The sequence below is a fragment of the Periplaneta americana genome, chromosome 8 (assembly GCF_040183065.1).
Source record: "Periplaneta americana isolate PAMFEO1 chromosome 8, P.americana_PAMFEO1_priV1, whole genome shotgun sequence".
Taxonomy (NCBI): Eukaryota; Metazoa; Arthropoda; class Insecta; order Blattodea; family Blattidae; genus Periplaneta; species Periplaneta americana.
The window spans coordinates 3,791,361-3,816,574 of NC_091124.1; the positions used below are offsets into that span (position 1 = coordinate 3,791,361).

The 25,214-nt window shown below is 36.5% G+C and overlaps 1 protein-coding gene across 1 annotated transcript in view; it reads right to left on the bottom strand.

Moving 5' to 3' along the window:
• Window positions 1–349: 349 nt before the first annotated feature.
• The window catches only part of LOC138704418 (uncharacterized), a 619,974-nt gene continuing 595,109 nt past the window's right edge, over window positions 350–25,214 (bottom strand). Inside the window, exon 6 of the mRNA XM_069832274.1 lies at window positions 350–1,694. Coding sequence (XP_069688375.1) covers window positions 1,259–1,694 — 436 coding nt within the window. The 3' untranslated portion in view covers window positions 350–1,258. The remainder of the gene's footprint in view (window positions 1,695–25,214) is intronic.

The following is a 25,214-nucleotide window of genomic DNA, read 5'->3' on the forward strand; positions in this document are numbered from 1 at the left end:
CACATATAATATAGAGGAAAATCCGACTATTGTTGAGACAAAAATATGCTCGTATCGCTTTTCTGTGGTCCCAGAAGTAATGAATTAATTACACTGCGAGATCAAGACTTGTCAATGAACTGAAAAGTGTACAGCGTTTCTTTTTTTTTAATTTGAACACAAGATGTGGGTCTCCTGTTGTGCATCACTAGTGTTTCAAGAGGTAGATCATGTCAGCAACACAGCTTGTCCCTGCCAGACTTGTGCCCTTTTAGAATGCATTCAGCACATATAAATACATATTTGTAAGGTTTACTGGAAGTGGATGAGGAAGGCTCTTCTGGGTTAATGTTTTAATTAATCAACAATCTTGTATATCAAGGAGTCATTTGCCCCTTATGTTCATAACATCTATAAATAAAAAAAAAAATAGAGTTAATGATAAAGTAGGGATTACATAAAATAAGCGAATTGTGTACAAGCTATTGTAATGTTAAGACACGGCTTTGAAAGCTCCAGCAACAAAGTAAGTGGTTACAAAATCAATCTCAGTAAACAAATGAGAAATCCAACCTCTGGTCCTCTCACTTTGATTGTCTGTTTTCTTATTTTTTTTTTTCTTTTTCGTTTTAGGTTTTGTTTTGACTTCCCCCAACTGAAATGGTTTTTAAAATGTGATCACAATGGTCTACATTAACAATAATAATAATAATAATAGGTGGCAAATTCCCCCAAAATTGTCTGTCGATCAGTCCACTCCACAACCATGTACAACTACAGCTGGCTTGCCGCTGGGTCTCGCCTATGAAGCAACACATCGGGCTCTTTAGAAATGTCAGTGTGCACAAACACATCCTCTCTGCTTTTCCTACAAAAATTTATTCTTTCTCTAAAATATCCGTTCTGAAATAATCCAGTCGCTCCTCGTGGTGAAGCACAGGTCTGTGTCCGTATGAAGCACAAGCAAGGAAGATGAGCTGCACAGACAGCAATCACTGTACAATTTCATTGTTTTCAGTTTAAAGTTTTTAATTTTTTTTATCTTATACACACATTGAATTAGCACTAGCACTGCACAGTCTTCGCCACGGAGTGTCCCGTCACAGCCAACACACTCTCCAGAAAAAATCTAGTGGTTAAAACTTATTCCGAGACAAACTAAAAACGCCCTTTACCAGTGTTACAATAGCAGCAGCTGAAATTTACTGTAACATCGTACAAAACATGTATTAAAGAGGAAGAGGAGTGCGGCGTGGAGAGTGTGTCCGTGTGGCCGTGTCTATTGTATGACGCAGCACTTGCACTTGGGCTTCTTCTTCAGCACCACGTGCTCCACTTGCGAGGCATCGCTGGGGGGCACCACCGTCCCCCGTTGCACCTCCACCGCCCCCGGTGGCGCTGGCTTCTCATTAGAACACGGGGCGTTGCCGTTCGCACCAATCTTGTTGCCGTTGTTCTGCTTCGACGGCGGGGACTGTGAGAGTGGCGTCGCCACGTCTGCCGTGCTGGCGGGGGTGGCGACCGGGGAGGAAGTCGGGCTGTGGTGGTCCACCTGGTCCTGCCCCTCATCTTCCGTCATCGATGGAAGTTTGGGAGCCACGCTGCCCGGGGTCGGGGTGATGGGCTTGCCCCCCTTTATCATCTCCACGATCTCATCGGCTTCCCTGCTGAGGTCGCCATCGGGTCGAAATGGGTTGTCCCACCCGCTGTCGGTGCTGAAAAATACAGGGAAACAGTTGAATGTCGCTGATTAGGTTTACATCGCTGTCAAGCATTGGGGTGCCTGGCTTCTCGAATAATCAGAGACTCAACACCCCACAACACATATTTATTTATTTACTTATTTATTTATTTATTTATTAACTTATTCATTTATTTATTAACTTATTCATTTATTTATTAACTTATTCATTTATTTATTAACTTATTCATTTATTTATTAACTTATTCATTTATTTATTAACTTATTCATTTATTTATTTACTTATTCATTTATTTATTTACTTATTCATTTATTTATTTACTTATTCATTTATTTATTTACTTATTCATTTATTTATTTACTTATTCATTTATTTATTTACTTATTCATTTATTTATTTACTTATTCATTTATTTATTTACTTATTCATTTAATTATTTACTTATTCATTTATGACTTACTTATTCATTTATGACTTACTTATTCATTTATGACTTACTTATTCATTTATGACTTACTTATTCATTTATGACTTACTTATTCATTTATGACTTACTTATTCATTTATGACTTACTTATTCATTTATGACTTACTTATTCATTTACGACTTACTTATTCATTTACGACTTACTTATTCATTTACGACTTACTTATTCATTTATGACTTACTTATTCATTTATGACTTACTTATTCATTTATGACTTATTTATTCATTTATGACTTATTTATTCATTTATGACTTACTTATTCATTTATGACTTACTTATTCATTTATGACTTATTTATTCATTTACTTATTTATTCATTTACTTATTTATTCATTTACTTATTTATTTATTTACTTATTCATTTATTTACTTATTCATTTATTTATTTATTTATTTATTTATTTATGCCTGTAAGAGGGCAAAGCCCCAATTTCAATAGACAGTACAGATATTCGTTTACAGAAAAAAACATAGATAACATGAAAAAATAAAAAAAAGAGATGAAACAGATAGAAATGTAAATACAAATTAAAATTGAAAATGAGCTATGGAAAGAAAAAAAAAAGAACCGACAGATACTACCTAAATAAGAGATACAGATATAGATATAAATGAAAAATACAAAATAAAATAAATGAAAAATAATTAAATATAGTTATCATAGCCAAAAATGTAAAATGTAGCTATAATTGGTAAATTACAGAGTAACAAATAGCAATATTATATAAAATCAACTACCTTCAGTATATTAATAAGAAAATGTTTGTATTCCATGTAAGAAATGCAGAAATCTAGATCCCATGTTTTACATATTTTATTGAAATTTGAACACATTTTTAACACTGGTGTATTTTTATGTGATGAAGTGTTTGGTTTTTTATAATATAGCAATTGACGATTTCTTAAATGTGATGTTCTAGCGCAGGGGCGTCATCTGGGGGGGGGGGCTACCCTCTTTTAGTCTAAGATTAAAAAACATTAATAATTAAGTAGTGCTACTGAAGAAAATACGTGAAACTGCTCTTCTAATATTAAAATATTCTTACTTACTTACAAATGGCTTTTAAGGAACCCGCAAAGGTGTTTTTCCCTCCAGCCTCCCAACTAACACTCTATATGCATTTCTGGATTCGCCCATACGTGCTACATGTCCTGCCCATCTCAAACATCTGGATTTGATGTTCCTAGTTATGTCAGGTGAAGAATACAATGCGTGCAGTTCTGTGTTGTGTAACTTTCTCCATTCTCCTGTAACTTCATCCCTCTTAGTCCGAAATATTTTCCTAAGAACCTTATTCTCAAACACCCTTAATCTATGTTCCTCTCTCAAAGTGAGAGTCCAAGTTTCACAACCATACAGAACAACCGGTAATATAACTGTTTTATAAATTCTAACTTTGAGATTTTTTGACAGCAGACTGGATGATAAGAGCTTCTCAACCGAATAATAACAGGCACTTCCCATATTTATTCTGCGTTTAATTTCCTCCCGAGTGACATTTATATTTGTTACTGTTGCTCCAAAATATTTGAATTTTTTCACCTCTTCGAAGGATAAATCTCCAATTTTTATATTTCCATTTCGTACAATATTCTGGTCACGAGACATAATCATATACTTTGTCTTTTCGGGATTTAATTCCAAACGTATCGCTTTACTTACTTCAAGTAAAATTTAATATTAAAATATTCAACTTTTATAAATGCTTTTTAATGACTTTGCTCAAATGAAACCAAGGCATTATACAGGGTGATTCATAAGTAACTGTACTAACTTTTGGGGTGTAATGTAGAGGTAAAATAAAACTAACAAAACTTTTCCCGCAAATCCTTACTTTCAGAGTTATGATGCAGAATTTTTTACCTTGCTAGGTATAAAAAACCACGGGCCAGTAAAGCCTTAGGATTTGTCACGTTCGCCTACATAGTAACTGCGGTAGATGTTTGTTATTCGTACACCCTCTACAGTTGATTCCGATCTGAAAAAGTTTATTTACTGTAAGCAGGTATGCTTAGTTGTTGCAGTTCTCACCGTCACCATGTCTCGTAAATACACATTCATTCTGTCGTCAGTTCAGTAGGCTTCAATTGTTTACGGTACGATAGATCGTGCATGATCAGTTGCTTGGCCAGCCAGATCACCGGACCTGATTCCCCTGGACTTCTACCTTTGGGGCCGTTTGAAGGCGCTTGTTTATGCCACTCAAATTCCGAAAGCAGCAGAACTATAGCAGCGAAATCGAAAATGGCTTTGAAATTGTTCAGAATGAGTTGAACGGGGTCTGTAAAATTCCAAGATCAGTACATATCTATAGTACAGTAAACAAATACCTATCAAGTCGGAATCAACTATACTGGAGTGTACGCATAACAAACATCTACCGCAGTCGCTATGTAGGCGGACGTGACACATCCGAAGGCTTTACTAGTCCATGTTTTTTATACCTAGTAAGGCAGAACATTCTGAATCATAATTCTGAGAGTAAGGATTTGCGGGAAAAGTTGTGTAGCACATTTTAGCTTTATTTTTACCTCTACTTACACTCAAAACGTTTGTACAGGTATTTATGAATCACCCTGTATACAGATCTTAAATACGTGTTAAAATAAAGACATGGAAGGTATAACTGGTACCAATGCAAATTAAAATACGAAAAATTACACGAATGGATTTTACATGAATTTTAAGACTTTAGGCCTATTAATACTTTTTAAGGAATGATAGCCTCACTATAATATTACAGTGCAAAAAAATGAACGAATTTAAAGATTAACTACAGAAAAGTTTCCGTACAGAATGGCAACATCAATAACTGAAGAAATGTTAGAAAAAAAATCATGAATTTAGATATTTACACTGTCACCCTTGAAAGTACTGTAGAAAAAGAATTTCCATATTTCAACAATGAAAAGGTAAAGACAACCGTGTCAAATTCTGGAATATTATTTAAAAGAAACACGATTCAACGAAAAAGCAACGACAACGTTATCAGAATTTTAAATATTTAGAAATACATTTCAACAATTAAAAAGTGACGACCATGGTGTCTTATTTCTTTTAAATATTACAAAATCTATTTTAGCAATGGAAAAAGTAAAGACAACCGTGTCAAACTCTGAAATATTATTTAAAAGGAATACGATTCAATGAGAAAGCAACGATAACCCTATCATATTTTGGAATATTTAGAAGAAATACATTTCAACAATTAAAAAGTGAAGACAGTGGTGTCGTATTTCTTTTAAATATTACAAAATCTATTTTAGCAATGGAAAAGTAAAGACAACCGTGTCAAACTCTGAAATATTATTTAAAAGGAACACGATTCAATGGAAAAGCAACGACAACCTTATTCAAATTTTGAAATATTTAGAAAAAATACATTTAAACAATTAAAAAGTAACGACAATGGTGTCTTATTTCTTTTAAATATTACAACATCAATTTTAGCAATGGAAAAGTAAAGACAACCGTGTCAAACTCCGAAATATTATTTAAAAGGAACACGATTCAATGATTTTGAAATATTTAGAAGAAATACATTTCAATAGTAACGACAATGATGTATTTCTTTTAAATATTACAAAATGTATTTTAGCAATGAAAAAGTAAAAACAACTGTGTCAAATTCTGAAATATAAGGGAATATATTTGAACAATGAAAAAGCAACGATGACCGCGATAAGTGCTGGAATGCTATACGAAAATGTGAAGGGAAGACGACTAAGCTAAGTCACCAGTGCAAAACACGTGATGAGATGAAGCAAGATGGAAGAAGAACATGTTACGATGTACAATACACGGAACTCTTTATTATTTTTCAAAATCCAGTTCGTATCGTATGAACGCCTTCTTAAAATTAATAGCTACAGCTGATAATGTTTCAATCCCAAGTTCTACACGTCGGCAAGTTCTGAATGCACAGATGAACAGGAAGCAATTTGACACCAGAGTCTGGCTTCCGCAGGTAACAACTTCCGACAATGGTTTCCGCTGTTCGGTATCCTGGTTGTGGCTACATTCTTCTGTTCAGAGGTCAGACTAGAGCCACTCAACTGGACCGACCAACTTCTACAGCGTGTGCCCCTCGAAAACGGGGCAGAACTCTAGCTTTCATCGCAAAGCTCCAGAGATTGAGATTCTGAAATTATCATCTCTGATTTTCGCCTCAGTACCTGATTACGAATTTATTTACATTTTAACAATTATTTTAATATCATTTATAAATCTCAAAGGAGAAGGAATATCAGAAGGAAGTGAAATATGGAGAGGTAATCCTTCATCTCCTACCCTGTTCAACATCTATTTGGAAGATTTTGTGAAGAACTGTTTTCAGAACATGGGAGGGGTGTTAGTAGGAGGAACAACAATAAAGTGTATAATATTTGCTGATGATCTAGCGTTGTTAGCAGAAGGGATGATACTAAGGGATATGATGGTAGGGACTGGATTAATCTTGCTCAGGATAGGGACCGATGGCAGGGTTATGTGAGGGCGGCAATGAACCTCCGGGTTCCTTAAAAGCCAGTAAGTAAGTAATCTGGAAAACAGTAATCGATAGCGATAGACATGTTTAAGCCCATATCTCCTTAATCTGACTTCAAACCCCAAGTTACCCATCTCAAAATGTTCTGAAGAGCATCCCCTATTCCCTCTTCGCTTTTACAGAATCACCCTGTATATTTAATGTAACTTATTTCATAATTCCAGAGAAAACTAACTGCTAGATACTACTATGAGTGAATTTCCCCCATAGTTCAGATAAAAAAAAAAACCTTTAACAACCGGCCTTTCCAGAAACACTTCTTTGACATCAGAAATGCTGGAAACATGCGTTTCTAAGAAAATGTCAAAATGATTCGCAGGATCACAATTTTTCCCTTTATACTATAGTCGCGACGCTGTTTTTCCCGGCGTGATTCCTCCTCTTTGTTTACGTTTTAGGAAGTGAAGGCTCTATAAAGTCTAGGTAGGTAGTATCGTTCGCCATTTTTGTTCTTTCGTTGCCGAGCTACCAGACGAGAAATCTATTTTCCACACCGTTAAACATTATGTCGTAACTCCTATGACAATAAATCAAACGCTTTGTAATTGAGCAAATAATTGAGCAGCAAATAACGTCCTCGTGTGCTTACAGCGAACGCCAACGAAAGAACGAAAATGGCGGGCGATTATATTATTTATCGAGCCTTAGGAAATGCATAACGTCATCATCAGCGAATCACACGACACACACGTTTCAATGTAGCCGACCTGCAATGTGATTGACCGCCGGAAATAAGGGCGACGGGACTATAATTCCTACAATTGTAAAGCAAAATTATAAAAGAATCAGCTAAGATAAACGTAACAGAAGTATTCGCGAGGCCAGAAAAGTTTGCAGTTCTATGGATCTGAAGTGATATCTCGAAATTATCTATCTAACACGTGGCTTCTTGCAGCTTCTTCGACTCAACTATTGTAACAATGTCTACTAGGAGTTTGTTGCTCGAATTCCACGACACTCTGTATATACTACACAAGCACGTTTGTCACCCAAACAAATTAACATGCCACTGTTAACACAGACGCTAAACATTTCTGCGTTCTTTTGTCCAATGTTCAAGGTGCGTTCTGATCTTTTAGCATGACTCCACAAAATAGCTCAGGCCCTTTGAAGTGAGCTTTGAGCCCACTTCCCACAATTCCTCATGCTACAGGACATCAGAATGCCAACCTGTGAATTATGAGACACAGAATTCAATCCAAGAGTACAACCATGTTTAAAACACGACCATAATCACGAACTACAAATCTGACGACATTCCCCGTGGATAATATTTTAATACAGCAAAGGAGTGTACAAAACAAGAGGAAGTCGTACGAAATCGACTCAATCGGAGCTGACGTTTTATTAGGTACTTTACATAAGTTAGAATTCTGTGGTTCCTAGGAAAAGGTGATACGTAAGGACCGTATTTTTTTCGAAAATAAAATAGGTGATTTCGGTGTTAAACCTGTCATTACTTCGGTGGCTATTTCGAGAACTAAGTTGTTAATTAATTGTATTATGTTTTATATACAACTTTTTGTTAGTTTTTTCTTACACATACCACATGTCAATATCAACAAAATATAAACAAAGCAAGGTTTCTACATTGTCAGGATGAAGATTTTTGCGACAATCAGGGAAGCCCCTCTCAGTAGGGGAAAATATTGTCTGCGAACAATTCCCACCATCAAATTCAGTTCTTCGCATCAAAATACAGGGACATCATTTTATTTTTACTAGCATTTCTAATATTAACCTGGCTATACCTTTGGATCAGCGGTTGCTACCCCCTTCCACGACTGGACTTCGATGATACTGGCGTAATATACAAACAAATCACTTTACTAGGTATAGGAGGGAAGAAAAGTAGTTAATCCATTTACGTAAACTAGGAAATATCACGCTTTTGAGTTTGATAATTTTCATTAGGTTTTTGTTTAATCAAAATACAGCACAGTATTAACAATGAGTGCTTTTACTCACGAACTGAGCTGTCCATGTGGACGTATTCATTATGCAGTGTATATTATACTGTCTACAGCACATTAGCGTACAATATAGAGAATGAAGTTAAATTGAAAAATAATCATAATACGGATATTTAAACACATTTTTGAAAATGGTGGCCGTTCATTTCGATACAGGCTTCAGTTCTAATGTGTGTAATTCCAATTACCAGTTTCGTCTTTCGTACTAGTAATTCATGTTGAAATAATTCTGTACCTACTCTATAAAAGAGTACCTTACGTACTGTAAATTCAATCTTCACTTCTGCTCGATCCGAAAAGATAAAATTACTCAGACATGCTATCTACTGTCCGTCCAAGTGGTTATGTTGCAGGATCGTAGAAAGGGGGGAAATCACGTGACAGTTAATTACTTAACGAGGCCCTTTTATTTAAGTTATTTTAAACAGTTGTATTACGTAGACGTCCAATTCCTAACAGAAATTAATGTTCTCAGAAAAGAGCTAAGACAGCCCAGCCACTAGCCTTTACAGAGGGGCGAACAGAAGCTGGTGGGGAAAACCGGGATGCGACGTAGGCAAATGGACGACAGTACTTGTGCGAAAATGTTGCAATGTTGAAAGCTCTTTCGTCATTGGAAAATGCGAACATATTTTTGGAACGTACTGTTTACTATGACCGTAAGGCTACTATGACTGTATATGCGGTCTTGGATCTGTGTGGAGGACGGTTGAACTTCATTAGTAGAAGGGATGGGAGTCAAGTACATTAAAAAACACAGGTACAATAAAAATTGAAGTAAAAATAAAATGATGTCCCTGTATAACCTCTGGTTGAAAAGATACGGCAGCAAAGATTTAGTATTGTTGTAATAATCCTTGCTGCCTTGGCTTGAACTACAGAAATTATCTTTTTTTTTTTTTTTGATAGCCATAGAGATAGTAAAGGGAGTGTACACAATATCCATAGAGAAAATACAGAAATAGTCCGTTACCAAGCGACTGTCAAATTGACAAACAATAATCACAAACACGTTTAACAATAAACTGAGTAAAATTTTGGTTCATATTTAGTACATTTTGCGATAGAAGGGAGGTATATTTCCTGGTTACTGACATATTTCGCACAAATATTTCAAATTTCGCGAGTTTCCTTAGTTTAAACATGATATGTTAAGTATCTAGAAGAGTAAATGTAACAAAGAAAGTAACTGGAAAATTTTACGCGTATCGCTATTACGAAAAAAAGACGGTCCCTAATGATGGGTCAATTTTTGATCAGAATAATATTTTGCGATATGTTACGCTGTGACAAAAGACGACATACACATCTCTATTATTTTCTCTCTAACCCGTTGTTATGAAACATGACTCTTATGTATAATTGTAATAATAAAAATTATTGCATTTGTTCGATTGTTACCGTCTTGTTTCCTTCAGTGCCTCAAACTTGCAGACGAAAAACTTTGAATGTTTTATTTCCATCTGGCACCAATATTACATTTCTACCCCTATTCATAAAAAAATCCTCTCAAATCCCACCATGACTTTTGGGACACAGTGAACAGTGTCTCATTTATTTTCCTCGCCCCAAATAATTTTTTCTTAGGTGTCAAATTAAAACTCGCTTTAAACAAAAGTTATTCAAGTACAACAGAAAATTAATACAATGGGCATATTTTTTTTTGTAACCTTGTTGTTTAAGGAGACACGAGTAATGACATTTCTTTTTTTAAATGGCGGAATGTACATTTTATTCAATGAATCATTTCACCTTTTCAAGGCTTATTAAGGAATATAATAATGTAGGCCCTGCCATTCTAATAAACAAAACATTGTGGTGCACAAAAGATTCTGAAGTCTTAGTATATACGTATTTACTGCAAGTCCAAAGCAAAATGGCTCTTCGTTATGGTAACAATGGTTATCCGGTGCTGTGGATTTAACTTCGGCGTAGCTCAGTGATTAGAGCACTTGGTACGTAAAACCAAGGACCCGGGTTCGATCCTCGGTGCCGGAGCGAATTTTTCTCCTCTATTAGCCATTGTTACCATAACAGATATATTCTGTAGGACCAAAAATTAATCTTTATGTAGATTCTTCGCCTAACAGTGCATAATACTGTGGAATCCCGACCACCTAGTCACTCAATTGAGTGAGCTCGTTGTATAATGACAGTTAACTTAATATAAATGTCAACATATATATCAAACTTTGAGTTAGACCACAAAGGGAAAAAACAATAGAGGAGGGGGATTCGATCCGGTGCTGTGGATTGAACTTCGGCGTAGTTCAATGATTAGAGCACTTAGTACGTAGAACCAAGGACCCGGGTTCGATCCCCGGCGTCGGAGCGAATTTTTCTCCTCTATTAACCACTGTTACCATAACATATATTCTGTAGTACCAAAAATTAATCTTTATGTAGATTCTTCGCCCAACAGTGCATATACTGTGGAATACCGGCCACCAAGTCACTCGATTGAGTGCGCTCTTTGTATAATGACAGTTGACTTAATATAATGTGTCAACATATATGTCGAATATGGAGTAAGGCCACAAAGGGAAAAACAATAGAGGAGGGGGATTCGATCCGGTGCTGTGGATTGAACTTCGGCGTAGCTCAATGATTAGAGCACTTGGTACGTAGAACCAAGGACCCGGGTTCGATCCCCGGCGCCGGAGCGAATTTTTCTCCTCTATTAACCACTGTTACCATAACATATATTCTGTAGTACCAAAAATTAATCTTTATGTAGATTCTTCGCCCAACAGTGCATATACTGTGGAATACCGGCCACCAAGTCACTCGATTGAGTGCGCTCTTTGTATAATGACAGTTGACTTAATATAATGTGTCAACATATATGTCGAATATGGAGTAAGGCCACAAAGGGAAAAACAATAGAGGACGGGGATTCGATCCGGTGCTGTGTATTGAACTTCGGCGTAGCTCAGTGATTAGAGCACTTGATATGTAAAATCAAAGGACCCGGATTCGATCCCCGGCGCCGGAGTAAATTTTTGTCCTCTATTAATCATTGTTACCATAACAGATATTCTGTAGGACCAAAAATTAATCTTTATGTAGATTCTTCGCCTAACAGTGCATAATACTGTGGAATCCCGACCACCTAGTCACTCAATTGAGTGAGCTCGTTGTATAATGACAGTTGACTTAATATAAATGTCAACATATATATCAAACTTTGAGTTAGACCACAAAGGGAAAAAACAATAGAGGAGGGGGATTCGATCCGGTGCTGTGGATTGAACTTCGGCGTAGCTCAATGATTAGAGCACTTGTACGCAGAACCAAGGACCCGGGTTCGATCCCCGGCGACGAAGCGAATTTTTTCTCTCTAATAACCAGTAAACTATCGAGTTCAGTATAATTTATCGTGTATTTATTTTTGGATCATGAACAGTTTACTTTACCAGGAGGACAAAGAATTTTGTTTTTGTAAAGGTGTGTGGAAAGCAACAGATAGCGAACGTTCAATCTAACATATAGAACTACAAACTCTGCAAGAAGCTCGAGCCAGAACACAACGCGGACCTCCGTAATTGTGTATGTGTTGCGATACTCCATAACGATGTTGTTGCAGATGAACTGACCCCAGCGATGCTTAAAGGTCTTGGCAGAAGAAAAATGTCAGCTCTGATTTAGGCTCCGCCGACTTGCCAATTTTTCCGCAGTGTATAGTGCACGCTGGAGTCATTAAAGATGGCACTAGCTGCTGCAACGCGACGTCTGCGGTGTAGTGGTTACTGTACTGGACCCTATCTGAAACCTCCTCCCTTCCCCGTCAAAACATTAATACAAACGAATTCCACCTTTCAAATCACTTCTTTCGGTTTACCAGATTTAGCCGCTAACACACTCTACTCGTGATACAGATATAAGGGGTCAACGAACTCTGTGTCTCGCTAGGTGTGCTGTTCTCTGGCGCGACGTTGCAACCTGCTCGTATCGTGCAGTGGCTTTAAATTAGAGTCTACGTAAAGATTAATTTTTGGTCCTACAGAATATATCTGTTTTGGTAACAATGATTATTCTGTAGGACCAAAAATTAATCTTTACGTAGATTCTTCGCCCAACAGCGCATATTACTGTGTAATCCCGGCCACCAAGTCACTCAATTGAGTGCGCTCCTTGTATAATGGCAGTGTATGTCAACATACATGTCGAATTTTGAGTTAGGTCACAAAGGGAAAAACACTAGGTGAGGGGGATTCGATCTGGTGCTGTGAATTGAACTTCGGCGTAGCTCAGTGATTAGAGCACTTGGTACGCAGAACCAAGAACCCGGGTTCGATCCCCGGCGCCGGAACGAATTTTTCTCCTATAATCATTGAAATTAGAGGTTTCTAAAATTAAATTTATACGAAAATTGTCCACGCTATTGAAATACGCCAGAGGGATGAATTTTCTTTATTAGATTTCCTATCTATATGGACAAACAACAGGGGATAATGATTGCAGTAAAGATATAAAAGCTAGAATTTCAACAGGGAATAGATATTATGCCTTAGGCAAAGTCATGAGAACAAGGTATATTTCTAAGCAGACGACATTACTAATATACAAAACAATAATTAAACCCATAGTGGTTTATGGGTGTGAATCATGGACCATGACTGAACAACAACAACTTAGAAGATGGGAAAGGAAAATTCTGAGAAAGATTTATGGTCCTGTCAAAGAACAAAATAATTGGAGAATCCGTAGTAACTTGGAATCAGAACAAGTATATAAGAAACCTCGGAGTTCATTTTGAATCTAACCTTACCTGGGACACGCATATCAAACACACATGCAAGAAAGTATTTTCCACTCTTCACTCATTAAAAATATTGTACCACTATCCATCTAAATTAAAGCAGATGCTTGTACAGACTCTTATTATGCCTCATTTCGATTATTGTGACGCTTTATTCAGTGATCTCAGGGTGGATTTATCCCAGAAACTGCAACGTGTTCATAATGCGTGTGTTCGTTTCATTTGTAATGTCCGCTACTACGATCACATATCGCATTCTTTTGATAAATTATTGTAGCTCGGGTTAAACTAGAGGAGAAAGTTACATTCCCTTTTTCTCTTATACCGAATTTTGCACACCTCTACTCCCTCTTACTTATCTGTCCAATTCCACAGTCTTTCTCGGTATCATAACTTAGATACTCGGTCACAATATGATAACACGCTAGAAATACCACTGCACACATCATCTCTTTATTCTTCATCTTTCACTGTTGCTACTTCTCGTCACTGGAATTCTCTGCCGCCTGAAGTCAAGGGCTGCCGAACTTTAATTTCCTTTAAATGTAAATTAGAAAAATATCTTATGATGAGTTGCCAGACTTAACGCGTTGCAAATATTTAATGGAATGTGTTCCACTGTATTTATTTTTATTTATTTTTTCTTATTTTTAGTATCTAAATCGTGTTTATTTATCACTTAACGCCAATATGTATCTCACTGTGTTTTTTTTATTAATCTATTTTTTTGTGTACATTTTATTCAATTGTCGGTTTCTGGTTTAATTATGTGAATCCTACTTAATTGTAATCTAATACTAATATGTATACTAATGTGTATTTTTATTTTTACTGTGTACATTTTTTATTGACTTATCGGCTTCTGTTTTTATGTGATTCGTATTTGATTCTAACAACATTAATATGTATTCCACTATGTTTATTTTTATGTTATGAGGTAAATTTTATGTAACTACCTCTTTTGATCTCATTATGTATCTAAATTGTATCAGTATGTAATTACTTAATTCCGATCCAGTTTTATGTTCAACTATGTAAGCAAGTTTTAATCCTGATTGAGTGTAAGAGAAGGCCTTACGGGCTTAACTCTGCCAGGTTAAATAAAGCCATTATTATTATTATTATTATTATTATTATTATTATTATTATTATTATTATAGTAACTTCGATAAAAATTAGAAGAGTTGAATGGGTAGGTCACTTAATTAGAACGGAGGACGAAAGAATGGCGAAGATGATCTACACTGGAACACTGGATGGAAAGAGAGATAGAGGTCGTCCCAGATTGAGATGGTTAGACTGTATTGAGGAAGATTTGAGGAAAGTGGGGATAAGGAGATGGAGGAAGAGGGCAGAGGACAGAAGTGACTGGGCTATTGTTTTAAAGGAGGCTTTAGCTAAACTATAAGAGCTGTATGCCAAAGAAGAAGAATAAGAAGATGGAAAAACATCAAAACCTACTCGCAATAGTTACCGAATAAGAGGTTGTTAAACATTTGACAAAAAAAAACTTTATTTCTGAAAAAAATAACTTTCCACCAATATGATATTATAGTTTTTTTTTTGTTACATACAGCTGTTCAGATATTCGCTCTGAAAATCTGCAAAGTTATTTCGCTTCCACCCTGTATTTAGTTCAGAGTGTCTGTAGCCTAATCCACTCTCAGCACATATTGTCGCTCTGAAAATCTGCAAAGTTATTTCACTTCCACCCTGTATTTAGTTCAGAGTGTCTGTAGCCTAATCCACTCTCAGCACATATTGTCGGATGAGATGAGCTTATGGATTACGTTAGGGGTACGTCAGCTGTTAAGGGTGGTATTTTCCGTTATTGTGTTGGAGATGTCCGAGGCAGAGATTGGAGAACTCCGGTTGAGAGTGATTTCAAAGAATGCAACAGCGAATAATGTAACAGGTTATCAGCTCATATACCAGTGATTTGAAGTACTTAAGTTGTCATTTAAAGACACCGTTTATTTTCTCGTGTCCCAGTTTACAGTGTCTGTAAAGCACTGCGTAACAATGCATAACAAGAATGTGTGAGTGTGTGTTTCTGTGCCTTCCGATCTCCAGGGATCACTCCGAACTCAACGGGTTCATCTCCACCCCATTATGTCGACGCACGCAGGGGTGCTCTTAATCCATTCACAGCTCCTCCCCTAGGAGTGTCTGCAGACTACAAAGTGATAAAAATCAGCATCAAAATCAGTGGCTTCAAGACTTCGAGGAGTCTACGCGATCCCGCCAAATGTAACGCGGCGTCTTACGACTGATGATTCGTATGGAAACAATAATTGAAGACCACATCACTACCAAGAGAGCGGTGCGGACGGCTGCCATACACTGGTTCCGATCTCAGGCGGCAGACATTTGCGAAACAGGGATACAAAAGTTGATCCCACAGTATGACAAATGTCTGAATTCCGGCGGGGAATATGTTGAAAAGTAGCTTAGCAACTGCTGTATCTGTTCCAATAAATCTTTGCATGAAATTGTTTTATTTCTGTAAATGCCCCAGGGAAATTAATTTTTTACCACGCTCATAAGTGGCCAAAATTTATATAAGCACTTGTTTCGACTTTACTAACATAGCACTTACTTACTGACTTTTAAGGAACCCGGAGGTTCATTGCCGACCTCACATAAGCCCGCCATTGTTCCCTATCCTGAGCAAGATTAATCAAGTCTCTACCATCATATCCCACCTCCCTCAGATCCATTTTAATATTATCTTCCCATCTACGTCTCGGCCTCCTCAAAGGTCTTTTTCCCTCCGGCCTCCCAACTAACACTCTATATGTATTTCTGGATTCGCCCATACGTGCTACATACCTTGCCCATCTCAAACGTCTGGATTTAATGTTCCTAATTATGTCAGGTGAAGAATACAATGCGTGCAGTTCTGTGTTGTGTAACTTTCTCCATTCTCCTGTAACTTCATCCCTCTTAGCCCCAAATATTTTCCTAAGCACCTTATTCTCAAACACCCTTAACCTCTGTTTCTTTCTCAAAGTGAGAGTCCAAGTTTCACAACCATACAGAACAACCGGTAATATAACTGTTTTATAAATTCTAACTTTCAGATTTTTTGACAGCAGACTGGATGATAAAAGCTTCTCAACCGAATAATAACAGGCAGACCTTTAGGGAGGCCGAAACGTAGATGGGACGATAATATTAAAATGGATTTGAGGGAGGTGGGATATGATGGTAGAGAATGGTTTAATCTTGCTAAGGATAGGGACCAATGGCGGGCTTATGTGAGGGCGGCAATGAACCTCCGGGTTTTTTAAAAGCGAGTAAGTAAGTAAGTATTGGTAAACATGAGTAAGTGGGAAAATCCTATCAAGGTCCTTTTATAGAAATTCCATTTGTCCTCATCCGGCTTCGAACCCGACGCTCTAGTCCGTGTAATATCGGTGCATGTATCTGTAGGTTGGCGAGGCTGATCCAGCAGTAGCTGCAGAGTTAAGTGCAGGCGACGACAAGCCGTTGTCCTGGCAACCAAAAATACATCGGAGTAAGAATTCCACCAACATTCCAGACAATGCCGGCCGAATATCCAGCCAAGCACCACTCACAGTGTAATGCGTAACCACACACTCCGAACAATCCTCGTGGACACTTTATTTAACGACGTTTTCGAGTACAGAGGCTAATCAGTGTCAAAATTCAAAGTGGGAGGGGCGGAAGTAGCCGATAATTTTTTTCCCCCGAGTCCTTCTTCAGCTACGGGGTTCTTTTACATGATATAAATCTAAGATATGGGACGCACAGCCTCCGGAAGAAAGGCATGCTAAAGATTTTATAGTCCCTAGCAGGGAATAAACCCGCGAACCTCTGATTTAGTAGCTAAATAGACGATTTTTTTTGTTAATTTTAGTAGGTTATTTTACGACGCTTTATCAACATCTTAGGTTATTTAGCGTCTGAATGAGATGAAGGTGATAATGCCGGTGAAATGAGTCCGGAGTCCAGCACCGAAAGTTACCCAGCATTTGCTCATGTTGGGTTAAGGGAAAACCCCGGAAAAAACCTCAACCAGGTAACTTGTTCCGACCGGAATCGAACCCGGGCCAACTGGTTTCGCGGCCAGACGCGCTAACCGTTACTCCACAGGTGTGGACTAGATAGACGATACAGATACAGTATCGTGTTACTTAATGCGTTGAAATATCTATTTTCTAATTTCAATTTTTGTTTTGCTTTCCAGCTTTTATTCACATTCTGTGCACAAAACAACGGATGGTACCCAGCATTTGTAAAGATATAAAATGAAAGCGAAATTGCTTATTTCCCAACACCACTCTCTATAACCAACATTACATAAATATATAATTTACTATAATTAAATATTGACTTGGTTGCAGACCAGTACATTGGTTACATTTTTAAAAAGGGAGAATAACACAATAGGCCTACTTATATAAAATTTCCTTCAATGAAAAACCTGCATGAATAATGCTAAATCAGTCGTGAGCAAAATTCCGCGCTGTAGGAGGGATACACCAGCACGTAGAATAGGACACCCAGTTTCGGGAATAAAACTACAGTTAGGCTATGCTGGTTTGAATGTTTTAGTTTTGTTTCGGTTCACAGATGTACAGTATGGGACTATGATAAAAGACGTAATTAATGAAGGGCATTGCAATATATTTTCTCTTCATATAATAATAATAATAATAATAATAATAATAATAATACTATTTATTGCCAGAACAAAGATACATACATAAGAATTCTCCAGCACCCCCAGAAAGAATAATTTACATACTCGTGCTCCGGGGGCATTCCACATAAGTTAATGTTAAGACATTTTATTGAATAAGAGAGTAAAAAGTAATAAAAGAAAGAAATGAGAAGAAAAACACATATCACAATAACTGAACTTCAAATTTTCTCTGTTAACAGCAATTTTTTAATATATTTTTTAAAATAAGGAGCATTAGCAAATTGTATGTTTAGGAATTTATCTATTATCACGTCATAAAACCTTGGGCCGAAGTTGCTACTGTGATTATATGCTACAGTTGTGGTACATTTAGGAACTGTCAAGCATATGTTGTCTGATCTTTTGGTTTTATATTTATGTGAATATAAATTAAATATGTTTCGGTTTTTATGTACGAAATTCAGTAATACATTGTTATAAATTTGATGGAAGTCAAATAGTTTAAATTCTGAAAACAGCATCTCTGAAGCGACATTACGAAATAGTTCCAGCCAACAACAAATTTTTCAGCTTAGAAAGCATGATGGAATATTCAGATTGTCAATTTCTATAAATGAATACAATATAATATTTTATTACTCAGTCAATGACAAATCAATGTAAAATAATGACTTATTTTATAGCCATTAAGTTTTTATACATGAATTACAAAATTGCGAACGTTTTCGCCTGTTCAGGCATCCTCAGGCAGAGTTATAGAATATCTCAATGTCACATACGTAGCTATTGGTGGTGAGTACTATTTAAAATTATGTACAGGACATTTCCATTATTAAAATGTAATTACAGGTAGTAAATTAATAATGTTAAAATATTAAAATGTTAAAAACCATGTATATATTCCAGATATATTCACCACTCACTGGACTGAACAAGAGTTCCATACATTATGAAGTTTAATTACTACATGGTTTTTAACATTTTAATATTTTAACATTATTAATTTACTACCTGTAATTACATTTTAATAATGGAAATGTCCTGTACATAATTTTAAATAGTACTCACCACCAATTGCTACGTATGTGACATTGAGATATTCTATAACTCTCCCTGAGGATGCCTGAACAGGCGAAAACGTTAGCAATTTTGTAATTCATGTATAAAAACTTAATGGCTATAAAATAAGTCATTATTTTACATTGATTTGTCATTGACTGAGTAATAAAATATTATATTGTATTCATTTATAACAAATTTTTCACTATGGTTCACTCAAACTGTATCGTACCTGACTATTATCACTTCAATATTGTAGAACTCGCGATCAGAAATCAAACGAGTGTTCGCACAGGTCTGTAGCTCCTCTCGATGCCGAGATATTACTGAGAGAATCCGCGCGGCACGGCTAATAAAATTGTATATGCAACTTAAGCCATGACCTGTAACTGCTGTGACTACGCTCAATAACGCCACCTCCCCTCGCTATGAGCATGAGGGCGCCTAACTATTAACAACATTAACATTCGGCTGTGGCTCAATATTGTAACAGTAAGCTTTTGAAATTCCGACAGTTTTTGTTTCACTAAGTGTCCACACTCTATGCGGCGAAAGACTTCTACGTAAAAAATATTATATGATACTCGTATAATTTTGCTCATTACTTTTGTGTTGTACGACATTTTATTCAGTGACTAGCCGTACCCGTGCGCTCCGCTGCACCCGTTAGAAATAAATATAAAGTAATTACATAATTAAAATAGGACGTTTGATCCAGGGAACATTCGTGTTTGATAGAAGGATAAATCGTTTAATATGTTACTTAATTTAAATTGCATCCAAATAATTAAAATGCGATCATTTTGGTCCAGAGACACTCATTTGGTGCAATGACAATTCCTTTAACATGTTTCTTAATTTTTATTACATGCAACCATAGTGTAATGAAGATTGACATCATTTAGATTTAATGTGTATATTTTATTTTACTTGTTATAGGTTTCCATTGAATTATAGTAATAACTTAATTTTAACCCTTGTTTTCTACGTATTCAGTAAAGGGCGCTTGGCCCACTATGGTTCTGAACCCTTCAAATAACTTAAATTATATTATATAATATTACATATTATATTATATTATATAATATTACATATTATATTACATATTATATTATATTACATCTTATATTACATATTATATTATATTACATATTATATTATATTATATTATATTACATATTATATTATATTATATTATATATTATATTATATTATATATCAGAAGTTACTGTAATAACAGTATAGCATTATGTCCATCTAGAGAAACTACACTTTCCAATGGTGAAATAATAATTAATTATACAAATCGGTTAATTTAGCTTCCGATATTACTTCATACAAACACAGAAACATTCTCTGTAGGCTATCTTTCAGAGCTTTCGATTGTTGCTGTCCAAGGCCCCTTATAGACGAAGTCATTTGTTTTTTAATTCATTACACGGCCTTAGATGGCAGTCATTTTAATTTTAAAACTCATTTATCTCATTAAATATCAGCCCTATCAAAATTTTTCAAGGAATAAAACTTATCGGAAATTATTTTTAAAGAAAGTTTTGTTATGTAATATTTTTCACAAAAATCAATAATAAGCGAGATATTTCGATTTATTTAATTCAGGCCCCCTTATAACCCCCCTTTTAAATAATGTATTTTGAATGCCATACAGCCTAAAATCTAAGTTACAACGAACTTAATTTATACTCTAATTTTCATCGAAATCCGTTCAGCCATTATCGCGTGAAAAGCTAACAAACATACAGACAGACAGACAGACAGACATACATACATAGAAACAAAAATTTCAAAAAAGCGATTTTCGGTTTCAGGGTGGTTAATTACATATGTTAGGACCAATTATTTTTGGAAAATCGAAAATTACCAGAAAAATTTCGGCTACAGATTTATTATTAGTATAGATTGCTCAGTCCTAGTTGTGATACTCTCGGCGCCTTAAAGAAGCCCCCTGCAGTTCGGAAGTGTTGCCAGGTAACTAAATGCCTAACTGAATTAATCCAAACGAACTACTCTGGGCCGTCTGGTAAAGTAAATTTTCAACCGTTTCAAAGTCAGCAGCAACTGAATGCCTCTCCAACTCGTAGACTTTGTAGGCTACATTATTCGAATGTCACGATCCAAAGTTTAAGCAGTCAGTGTTTGTAGATGTCAACTGTTTCCTAGACATCTCCACCACTGATTTAGGCAGCGGCGTTGTCCCAAGAACACTGTCTACTTGGGCGAAAGGCTTCACATATTCAAGCCGAGAGAAGCTCAGTGGATAGGATTACAAGACATGTCGGTCTTCAGTCGTTTGAAGTCAGCCATTGAATCAAGACTGAAGTCATAGCACTGGCGCAGACAACACGATTACATCCACGTGGATTGTCCAGCCGGAGCACAAGAACGGCCGGGTTCGGATGTGTGACGAGCCGAAAAAAGTTCGTAATGGAAAAGAATGGGGTGAAGCATTTCTTCAGGCTTTTCTTTGCTTCAGTGACGGCTCCTGCATATTTCTTAAGAGGAGGAAAGAAGTTAACAGCACGTAATGACACCTTCTTGAATGAAACATGCTACAAATTAGCCTAATGCATACATGTAAGACCAGGTAGTGTTGGGGTTGGCCTTCCCTTCTGTATAGCAATAATCTGTTCTTGTAAACTGAGTTTCCTAAATTGTCCAAAATATATTATGTTTTCACTTCCGTTCATTGTTGAATAATTGCACAAATTAACAATTACAAGAAAATTCACAACCTCGCAGCATTTTTCGAGCACACTACAGCATCACACGTGTTGGAAGAGATTATAGCTACTAACACGTAATCGGAACCGTTTTACGGAAATGGGAAATAATCTGAGGAAACCGAAAACACTGCACCCACCCACGTGGTCTGTGTTGCCACATGTACATTTTACAAGTTCAGTATCACATGCTTTTGAAGAATGTCAGTTCTCGTAAAATCGTACTACCATTATTGTTCAAAGCTGCCGGTGGCCGATTAATTTTTTATGTTAAAAATAATGTAGTTTGCAGTACTTTCAATGTCAAATATATTTATACAAAACTGACAACTTGGCTGTTGCCCTGTCTAGTGGATAATGAACGGAAGTGAATTTCAGGAACTAAAAAGATCTGCGATACTAACGTAGAACTACTTCCTCTTTGTTTTATATAAACCCAACTTTAACTTTAAAATATCCTTGGAAGTTTCAAAGCATGAATAGTAGCTTATATAAAGTGCAATGAATAATATTTCTGATTTATAACTTCAAAAAAAAAAAAAGTTTATATGGTGTCTTTCATAGCTTTGCGTTAAAACTGTTTTTATTGTGCCTCCTCCTAGATGTGTTATAGTCCGGTTGAATGCAGCATCGCTAGATGGCAGCGGTAGCGAGCTTGCACGACCAGTCGGTTTCTATTTCCCGCCCATGACTGATTCAGAGGAGGATCTCCTCCCTCTCCGTTCATTTACTTGTTTTAAAACTCTGCTTCTTTCTCTGGCCGCTAGCGCGCTGTTGTCTATGTCTGTTAACTGCAGTAGAGGAGGAATGGATTGCCTTTCCTCCACACAAACAATCTCGCATCTTTCTCACAGTTTTCTAGCAGCACATGAGTGTGCGTCGTTTAAAACTCGAACAAGCGAGGTTTTCTTATAGCTGTGAACTTAAAAATGATCGAATCTTCCTCGAATTTCAAGGCACATATTTCATTTGGTATTTATTTTCAAAAGAAGAAAAATGTGAGGAGGACGTTCCTCCCTTCCCTCCCCGAGGAACCACCACTGCTTTGCTTATAATTCCATCATGTCCATAAATTGTCAATCACGTTTACTACTGCACTATCAACGGGAAACTATTGCATCGTATCATATCAGCTACAGGGGATTCATACAGTGAGCGCTATATAGACCAAGTAATAAAATAATAAAAATAATTCGTGCTGTTACAGCTGAATGACTAATGGCCGGGATCCCGCAGTAAAGTGTACAGCAATCTGTACAGAAACATGCATTGGTAGCTAGACGAATTTACTAAAGATTAGGTCCAACAGAATAATATCTGTTATAGTAACTCAGCTGAGTGCGCTCCTTGTACAGAGTCATCATTTTATTTTTACTTCAATTTTTATTGTACCTGAGTTTTTGAACGTACTTCACTCCCACCCCCTCTACTAGTAAACTACCAACCGTACTCCACACAGAACCGAAGCCGCGTATGCAGTACTGAGTTAGTGAGTATAGTACGTTCCAGAAATATGTTCGCGTTTTCCAGTACCGAAAGAGCTTTCAATATTGAATCATATTTTCGTACAGGTACTGTCGTCCGTTTGCCTACGTCGCATCCCGGTTTCCCCCACCCGCTTCTGTTCGCCCCTCTGTAAAGTCTAGAAGCTGGGCTGTCTTAGTTCTTTTCTGAAAACATTAATTTCTGTTAGGAATTGGACGTCTACGTAATATTATACAACTGTTTAAAATAACTTAAATAAAAGGGCCTCGTTAAGTAATTAACTGTCACGTGATTTCCCCCCCCCCCTTTCTATGACCCTGCGACAAAACCACTTGAACGGACAGTAGATAGCATTTCTCAGTAATTTTAACTTTTCGGATCGGGCAGAAGTGAAGATTGAATTTACAGTACGTAAGGTACTCTTTGATAGAGTAGAGTACAGAATTACTTCAACATGAGTTACTAGTACGAAGAACGAAAGTGGTAATTGGAATTAGGTACAATAGTCTATAGTGCGATAATATGCACAAAAGAACTGAAGTCTGTATCTAAATGAACGGCCACCATTTTCAAAAATGTGTTTAAATATCCATATTATGATTATTTTTCAATTTAACTTCATTCTCTATATTGTACGCTAATGTGCTGTAGACAGTATAATATACACTGCATAATGAATACGTCCGCACGGATAGCTCAGTTCGTGAGTAAAAACACTCATTGTTAATACTGTACTGTATTTTGATTAAAGAAAAATCTAATGAAAATTATCAAACTCAAAATTGCGATATTTCCTAGTTTACATAAATGGATGAACTACTTTTCTTTCCTCCTATACCTAGTAAAGTGATTTGTATTTTACGGCAGTATCATCGAACTCCAGTCTTAGAAGGGGGAGAAAGCGGTGTTTCCGGTTCTAGACCTTTAATATAGCCAGATTAATATTAAAAATGTCAGTAAAAATAAAATGATGTCCCTGTATAATGGCAGCTGACTTGAAATATAAACGTCAACGTACATGCCCAACTTGGAGTCAGGCCACAAAAGGGAAACACTGTGGGAGGAGAGTTCGATCCGGTGCTGTGGATTGAATTCGGCGTAGCTCAGTGGTCAGAGCGCTTGGTACGTAGAACCAAGAACCCGGGTTCGATCTCCGGCGCCGGAGCGAATTTTTCTCCTCAAATATTGTCACTATAACAGATATTATTCTGTTGGACCTAAATAATAACATCTTTGGTAAATTCAGAATACTAGCCAATTACAGAAATGAATAATTTCGAGGGAAAAATTGTTCCGGGGCCGGGTATCGAACCCGGGACCTTTGGTTAAACCTACCAACGCTCTCCCAACTGAGCTACCCGGGAACTCTACCCGACACCAATCCAAATTAAGCTTGATTTGCACAATTACAGAATTGATACTTCTGGGCAGTTCATTCTCTATTTGTAATATTCTTTTACCCTTAAAAGTAAAGAAAAAAGTATTTTATAAACAATTTCAAATTACTGTAACTCGGAAAATATTGAGATTAGGCCTAGGACAAATGTTTATATGATTTTTTTTTTGTTCAGAATGTCTTCGGAAATAAGCTCCGTAAGGGACGGTAAATCCTCGTGAATCACCCTGTATAGACAAATAGGCCTATATTGCCGAGTATTTAAAATACAAAAATATATTTTGAGTATTTGAAATACAAATATATTTTGGTGATTTTTTAAAGTACTTTGTATCTGTATTTAAAATACTGGGATTGTATTTTGCCCATCCCTGACTGCCAGGTATCAACCCATGCTTACGTCAACTACTT